General features: G+C 42.9%; 1 protein-coding gene across 1 annotated transcript; it reads right to left on the bottom strand.

The window, feature by feature from the left end:
• Window positions 1–998: 998 nt before the first annotated feature.
• On the bottom strand, window positions 999–3,786 carry LOC139418251 (early growth response protein 2b-like). Its single transcript, XM_071167568.1, has 2 exons — window positions 3,403–3,786; window positions 999–2,919 (listed from the first exon to the last, which is right to left on the bottom strand). Exons 1-2 carry the CDS (start codon window positions 3,572–3,574, stop codon window positions 1,805–1,807), a joined length of 1,287 nt encoding a protein of 428 aa, XP_071023669.1. The 5' UTR covers window positions 3,575–3,786; the 3' UTR covers window positions 999–1,804.
• Window positions 3,787–8,329: the final 4,543 nt, after the last annotated feature.

The raw sequence follows: 8,329 nt of genomic DNA, 5'->3' as shown, positions 1-8,329 counted from the left end.
CCGGCATTAGATATTAATGTTGATCAGACTACCGGCATTAGATATTAATGTTGATCAGACTACCGGCATTAGATATTAATGTTGATCAGACTACCGGCATTAGTTTTTAATGTTGATCAGACTACCGGCATTAGATTTTAATGTTGATCAGACTACCGGCATTAGATATTAATGTTGATCAGACTACCGGCATTAGATATTAATGTTGATCAGACTACCGGCATTAGATTTTAATGTTGATCAGACTACCGGTATTAGATATTAATGTTGATCAGACTACCGGCATTAGTTTTTAATGTTGATCAGACTACCGGCATTAGATTTTAATGTTGATCAGACTATGGCATTAGTTTTTAATGTTGATCAGACTACCGGCATTCGTTTTTAATGTTGATCAGACTACCGGCATTAGTTTTTAATGTTGATCAGACTACCGGTATTAGATATTAATGTTGATCAGACTACCGGCATTAGATTTGGATGTTGATCAGACTATGGCATTAGTTTTTAATGTTGATCAGACTACCGGCATTAGTTTTTAATGTTGATCAGACTACCGGCATTAGATTTTAATGTTGATCAGACTACCGGCATTAGATTTGGATGTTGATCAGACTATGGTATTAGTTTTTAATGTTGATCAGACTATGGTATTAGATATTAATGTTGATCAGACTATGGTATTAGTGTTGGATGATCAAAGTATATACTTTAGATTATTATTCTTCTTCTTTTCTTTATTTAACGTATTATTATTATTATTATTATTATTATTATTATTATTATTATTATTGGATGTCCTGTGTGTATAGATCTCTACATGAACAACGGTAAAGATCTTTCCTGTTCTAGTTGTTGTTAACCACAACATCAGAACAGCACGGATGGACCGTGAGTGGGAGCAGCCTTGTGAAGGCATGACTCACATCAGACTGACGTTACACGGGAATTACCATGCCCACCCCTTCTGGTGTACTTTCCAATAATATTACATTATGTTCATGTTGTTCAGAGTTTACTTTATTTGTTTTTAGTTCACAAGAAATAACCAGCCCTTTCTGGAGGCCGTTGAGATTTTTTTTAATCAACATTAACATTTAATATGAGTCGGAAACATTCACGAAAAACAAATGTCAAGTCGGTTTGAGTTCAATTATTTACATTCCTTATTGTTAGACATAAACCACAACACTTTCCATAGTTACACGGCACAATGTGTACAAAAATATACATATAATCAAACTTTGATATTAAATGACAAAATGTACAATTCATTAAATCGTCCTTGTATTGACAATGTACAAAAATAACGTGTGAAACGAGGCACAACAGGGGGAAATACAATCAACGAACATGTTAAAATGGACACATTTTTGTCTAGTAAATAATTTAAAACACCTTTCCTTCTAAATTATTGCAAACATAACGTTCTTTCCATGCAGCGTTGTGTATATTGTAGCCTATTGGCGCGTCAGTGTAAATGTGCTTGATATTAATCCTCAACATGTTTCTTCCCGATACGTGAAGAGAATATAGGCAGCCACGTGTTAAAAGTATTGTCTATTAACTTGACTGACTTCAGTAGCCTATGCAAACAAAGTGCGTTTCTCTCAGCCACCAAACTAAGAGGATACATCGTGGGAACGTTTGGAGCGCACCGGAATGATGCTGTTGCATGTAAAGTTCGTTCCATATTATGTTTTGAACTTGCAGCTTCCAAACAATTAAAACTCAATCTCTATTGTCTTTAGTTCGTCAAGGTTTCTAAATATGTATTCCATTAACCTGTTGGCTATAGTGTGTTCTATACCGCCCGCGAGGGGCATCCCGCCAGCTGTCCCGTGCTGGAGGAGCAGACTCCGCTAGATGCGCTTATAGAACCGGTACCGGAGCGATCAGAGTTCGTGTTGTTTGATGGCGCAGTGGATGATTTTCTCTCTTTCTGTCTGAGATGAATCTTGGTGTGTCTTTTGCGCTCGTCGCTCCTCGCGAACTTACGGCCACAGAAATCACAGGCGAAGGGCTTCTCTCCGGTGTGCGTGCGGATGTGCGTGGTGAGGTGGTCGCTGCGGCTAAAGTTCCTCATGCAGATCCGGCACTGGAACGGTTTGTGTCCCGTGTGGATCCGGATGTGTCTGGTCAGCTCGTCAGACCGAGAGAACCGCCGGTCGCAGCCTTCCGCTGGGCAGGGGTACGGCCGCTCATGGACCGGGGTCTTGCTCGGCCTGTTGGGATATTTTCTGGGCCGCAGGATGGGTCTCAGGGGGAGGTTCTGGGGGCTGTACGCGGTGGGGAGTCTGGGTCCATCCGAGACCGGCCCACCTAATGTAAAGTTCCTAATAGTGTTCAGGGGAGTCAGAGGTGGGGGTACTCTAAAGGAGTCCAGTGGGCAGGGGAAGGGCTTGCGGTCAGGCATGGCCTGCATGTCCCTCTGACAGGTCGGCGGGAAGAACCCAGCATAGTCTGGGATGATGGGGAAGAGACCCGAGTCTGTGTTGGGCTTAGGGGAGGAGTAGGACGGCGGCGGGTAAGAGATACCGGGCCCGGTGGAGAGGAAGGCCGACGGGTCCTGGTAGACCTCCCCACAGCCGTAGGGAGGCGGGGAAGAGTAGAGGTGGTGCTCCATGTCGGCCTGGTTCTGGGCCATGGTGCAGCTGAGCGTGGAGGAGAAATGTCCGGGAGAGCCGGAGGACGCCGGGGAGGAGGAGGCGGAAGATGGCTGGGTCATGCCCAGGATCCCCGCACTCACAATGTTGATGACGCCCTCGGGGTTCCAGTTACCGGGATACTGAGAGTCGATGGAGAACTTTCCCATGTAGGTGAAGGTCTGGTTCCGATGGCCAGGTGGCTGGGAGAAGCTAGAGTAAGACAGGTCGAGAGAGCGTTTCTCTAAGCTCATATCGCCACTCATCAAGCCATCTGGAAGATAAGAAGAGACATCTTAGCAGATAATCACGAAACAAACAAATCAGAGAGCTTTAAAAAAAAAAAACATGCTGCAGGTCCGTTCTCGTGCGCACAGTGTTTGGTGCGTGCTGCGCGCTCGCATCCTTTACCCACCGGTCATTCATTCAACTTTTCAAAGGGGTGCCGTTTTACTTTCATGCAAACTTTTTGGGGGAAAAGTGCGTAACTCTAGCCATGCGCTTCTAAAACATTTTTTTAATTATTACCATTGATACAAATATCCAGACATACATTTGTCCCACAACCATTCATTCAAAAACATTTCCAAAATCTCTTGACCAAGATGAAACAATTCAATATCAAACAGTGTGCATAATATTATAATCTATACGTAGTAGCCGATGTGTTTCCTCTCCAATAACCAACACAGCACATGTTGCATTCTCTAAAGGTCCCCATGATATCAAAACATCACCCTGTATAGTCCACGCTTACCTGGAGCTCCGCTAAGATGGTCGTGGTAGTGGCCTCCTAAATCAGCGTTAGGAAAGATAGCCACCCCGGGCGGCAGACTGTCATGATCCACAGAGTAGATGGAATCAGGGACAGGATGGACATACCCACCCAGAGAGACCGGGACTTTCTCTAAAGTTTTAGCCGTCATCATTTAACTAACGGCTTCTCGCTGTTTCCAGGGTTAAAACGGTATTTTAAACCGGCTGGTTGAGTATGTGTGGCCTTACTGTCCTATCCTACACTGAAACATCTGATAACCTGTCCGGAGAAGTTAACACAATCTGGAGCGTGTGTTGATACCACCTCTATAGTCTACTCTACTCTCTCCAGATCATCAGGCTGTTTAGTGAATGACGGATCCTAGCAGCACGAGTAGCAGTAGTATGTATTTATCAGTGGGGCAGTGAATGCGCCACTACGTCACTGCCCATACAAGGGTCGTTTGGTTCGAGAGAGGAGGCGCTGGGGGATCCTATTGGCCCCGGGCTGTCAATGGAGAACCCACAAGTGAAAGTTCTCCAATATAAAGCGATAGAATGTGTTTGTTTTTTCTCCATGCAGTTTCCATTAGCACGAAAATGATAAAACAATATAAGTGCAAAGAAATGAACGAATGCAAGATGGCACGTTATCAGTTTAGACGGACATCAATGTTACAAGCGTATCTGATGTATACGATTTGAAATGTTTCCTCTACACATCGCCTTCAAATAGGAATTCCGGTTCTTCTCTAGAAGCCATACATGGTTTTATCCGGTAAATCTAAGAACACCCCTGCCTACATATAAGGGTTCTATTCCGGAATATGAGCGTCGGAAACTATCGAGTCTTGCCGAGCAAGAGCAGCGACAGAACTACCATCGCAAACCACAATCAAATGAGAGCCACAATCACGGAATTTTCACCTTTGCTGCATTAGACTCGGAAACTTTGTCAGGGTCGTTTGAATAGGCTTTGCTTTAGGAAAGACTGGGCTACAGGCCTATTTAGTTACGAGCTATTTATATCACTAGAAGGGAAATTGTTTGTCTTGAAATTTAATGACTTTCACATCCTGAAATGAAACGGGTAAAGGCACACGGTCTAATGATAACGGAACATATGGATACAGTGGTAGGCCCAGACTAGCTATACATTAGGCCTATAATCTATTATAGTCAAATATATGTTGTATATTGTTAACATAGGCTACTAATAATATGATTATTGTATTTGTTGTTATTATTATTTTGTTGTTGATTCTCAATCCTGTTGCCCTCCAGTGGTGTTGAGCGGAACTGAGAGGTCGACTCGTCTGTCCGGCAGGCCGACTAGGTTACTTACTGTCTGGTGTTTCAGTGATACACATCTATAAACCTCCTCAACCCCACGCGCATTTTAGAAAACCGGACATAGTTCACAATAACATTTCCGTTCAGAGGCGATAAGGCGATGCGTGAAATAATGTAATTGGCACAGCTTGGTAGACTCGGTATACTGGTAAAGTCCCCACGTGGGTTGAGAAACTTGAAAGTTAAAAACTAGATGGGTGGGTGGGTGAGCTGTTCGGGGCCCTGGTTGGAAGGCAATTTCCAGCTTGTGGCTGTGTCAAGTAACGCGTGGGAGAAAATTATCTAAATTTAAACATTTGATGCCTATAAAAAGTTATTACATTTTATTGATACTTATACATTAGACTATACGTATTATTATTATTGTGACTTGTTAGGCTTATTATTATGTTGATATTACTATAATAACGATTAAATAACAATTATTGCTAGTAATAATAATAATAATAATAATAACAACAACAGTATATAGACAAGAATGAATCCTTCGTTATTCAGCTCCCTGACTCTGTGACTGGAAAAAGGCTCTGGTTGATTTGCGAGGTTTCCGGTTTGAAAGGAAACCGCACGGAGCATCATGATCACACACACTCCTCACATTAATCCGTCTGGAGTCAATAAAGTCCTGTCAATGACAACTCTATTCATTTAACACCATGCTGCTGCGGGCGCCATTCATCGGCCCGTCAGTTAAACGTATCATTAGCAATATGGGAACTGACTGTGAATAAAACCCTTTCTATTAGACCGCTGCTCAATTAGACGATTGTAGCCTATCAATGGCAATATATCATTTATCTGTTGTCAAGGTTGTATTGGAGAAAACGAGAGATAATGGCAGACTGCTTAATAAGCTAATTATCCGACCTATATATTTACAGTTCCTCTTTGTAGCACGTTAAGAGGTCGAAACCACAGGAGAGGCGGTGGGCCTGGTGAGTGAAAAACGTATGTTTATCAATCACGACATTTTAAATTATGCTTTTTAAAAAAAAAATCTTCCAATATTAAAACAGCAGATTCTGTATTTGTTAAGATAGTCCAAGTTTGTTACAGAAATGTTAAAAAAATATTAGCATCCATTTGCTCTTGGATACCAATGGTTCCCTGTGTAAAAGTGCATTTCTCTTCTCTCCTCATCCTGAACGTTATAATATCAGGCTCAATAGGTCATCAGGCCTGTGTGCTCACAGACAGACAGGGGGCAGCACGTTGTATTACCTGTCCTAGAAGCAGCCTAACATGTTGTATTACCTGTCCTAGAAGCAGCCTAACATGTTGTATTACCTGTCCTAGAAGCAGCCTAACATGTTGTATTACCTGTCCTGGAAGCAGCCTAACATGTTGTATTACCTGTCCTAGAAGCAGCCTAACATGTTGTATTACCTGTCCCGGAAGCAGCCTAACATGTTGTATTACCTGTCCTAGAAGCAGCCTAACATGTTGTATTACCTGTCCTGGAAGCAGCCTAACATGTTGTATTACCTGTCCTAGAAGCAGCCTAACATGTTGTATTACCTGTCCCGGAAGCAGCCTAACATGTTGTATTACCTGTCCTAGAAGCAGCCTAACATGTTGTATTACCTGTCCTAGAAGCAGCCTAACATGTAGTATTACCTGTCCTAGAAGCAGCCTAACATGTTGTATTACCTGTCCTAGAAGCAGCCTAACATGTTGTATTACCTGTCCTAGAAGCAGCCTAACATGTTGTATTACCTGTCCTAGAAGCAGCCTAACATGTTGTATTACCTGTCCTGGAAGCAGCCTAACATGTTGTATTACCTGTCCTAGAAGCAGCCTAACATGTTGTATTACCTGTCCTGGAAGCAGCCTAACATGTTGTATTACCTGTCCTAGAAGCAGCCTAACATGTTGTATTACCTGTCCTGGAAGCAGCCTAACATGTTGTATTACCTGTCCTAGAAGCAGCCTAACATGTTGTATTACCTGTCCTGGAAGCAGCCTAACATGTTGTATTACCTGTCCTAGAAGCAGCCTAACATGTTGTATTACCTGTCCTAGAAGCAGCCTAACATGTTGTATTACCTGTCCTAGAAGCAGCCTAACATGTTGTATTACCTGTCCTAGAAGCAGCCTAACATGTTGTATTACCTGTCCTAGAAGCAGCCTAACATGTTGTATTACCTGTCCTAGAAGCAGCCTAACATGTTGTATTACCTGTCCTGGAAGCAGCCTAACATGTTGTATTACCTGTCCTAGAAGCAGCCTAACATGTTGTATTACCTGTCCTGGAAGCAGCCTAACATGTTGTATTACCTGTCCTGGAAGCAGCCTAACATGTTGTATTACCTGTCCTAGAAGCAGCCTAACATGTTGTATTACCTGTCCTGGAAGCAGCCTAACATGTTGTATTACCTGTCCTAGAAGCAGCCTAACATGTTGTATTACCTGTCCTAGAAGCAGCCTAACATGTTGTATTACCTGTCCTAGAAGCAGCCTAACATGTTGTATTACCTGTCCTAGAAGCAGCCTACCATGTTGTATTACCTGTCCTAGAAGCAGCCTAACATGTTGTATTACCTGTCCCGGAAGCAGCCTAACATGTTGTATTACCTGTCCTGGAAGCAGCCTAACATGTTGTATTACCTGTCCCGGAAGCAGCCTAACATGTTGTATTACCTGTCCTAGAAGCAGCCTAAACATGTTGTATTACCTGTCCTAGAAGCAGCCTAACATGTTGTATTACCTGTCCTAGAAGCAGCCTAACATGTTGTATTACCTGTCCTAGAAGCAGCCTAACATGTTGTATTACCTGTCCTGGAAGCAGCCTAACATGTTGTATTACCTGTCCTGGAAGCAGCCTAACATGTTGTATTACCTGTCCTAGAAGCAGCCTAACATGTTGTATTACCTGTCCTATTACCTGTCCTGGAAGCAGCCTAACATGTTGTATTACCTGTCCTGGAAGCAGCCTAACATGTTGTATTACCTGTCCTGGAAGCAGCCTAACATGTTGTATTACCTGTCCTAGAAGCAGCCTAACATGTTGTATTACCTGTCCTGGAAGCAGCCTAACATGTTGTATTACCTGTCCTGGAAGCAGCCTAACATGTTGTATTACCTGTCCTGGAAGCAGCCTAACATGTTGTATTACCTGTCCTAGAAGCAGCCTAACATGTTGTATTACCTGTCCTGGAAGCAGCCTAAACATGTTGTATTACCTGTCATGGAAGCAGCCTAACATGTTGTATTACCTGTCCTAGAAGCAGCCTAACATGTTGTATTACCTGTCCTAGAAGCAGCCTAACATGTTGTATTACCTGTCCTAGAAGCAGCCTAACATGTTGTATTACCTGTCCTAGAAGCAGCCTAACATGTTGTATTACCTGTCCTAGAAGCAGCCTAACATGTTGTATTACCTGTCCCGGAAGCAGCCTAACATGTTGTATTACCTGTCCCGGAAGCAGCCTAACATGTTGTATTACCTGTCCTGGAAGCAGCCTAACATCTTGTATTACCTGTCCTAGAAGCAGCCTAACATGTTTTATTACCTGTCCTAGAAGCAGCCTAACATGTTGTATTACCTGTCCCGGAAGCAGCCTAACATGTTGTAT

This window comes from Oncorhynchus clarkii, chromosome 1, assembly GCF_045791955.1.
Source record: "Oncorhynchus clarkii lewisi isolate Uvic-CL-2024 chromosome 1, UVic_Ocla_1.0, whole genome shotgun sequence".
NCBI classification, from domain to species: domain Eukaryota; kingdom Metazoa; phylum Chordata; class Actinopteri; order Salmoniformes; family Salmonidae; genus Oncorhynchus; species Oncorhynchus clarkii.
Note: the sequence above shows the minus strand (reverse complement) of the source record. Positions and strands in the feature narration are given on the sequence as shown.

Coding starts and splice junctions, on each gene's coding strand:
- LOC139418251 (XM_071167568.1), bottom strand. CDS start 3,574: ATGATGACGGCTAAAACTTTAGAGAAAGTCCCGGTCTCTCTGGGTGGG. Junction 2,920..3,402: donor CCATCTTAGCGGAGCTCCAG/GTAAGCGTGGAC, acceptor CTTATCTTCCAG/ATGGCTTGATGAGTGGCGAT.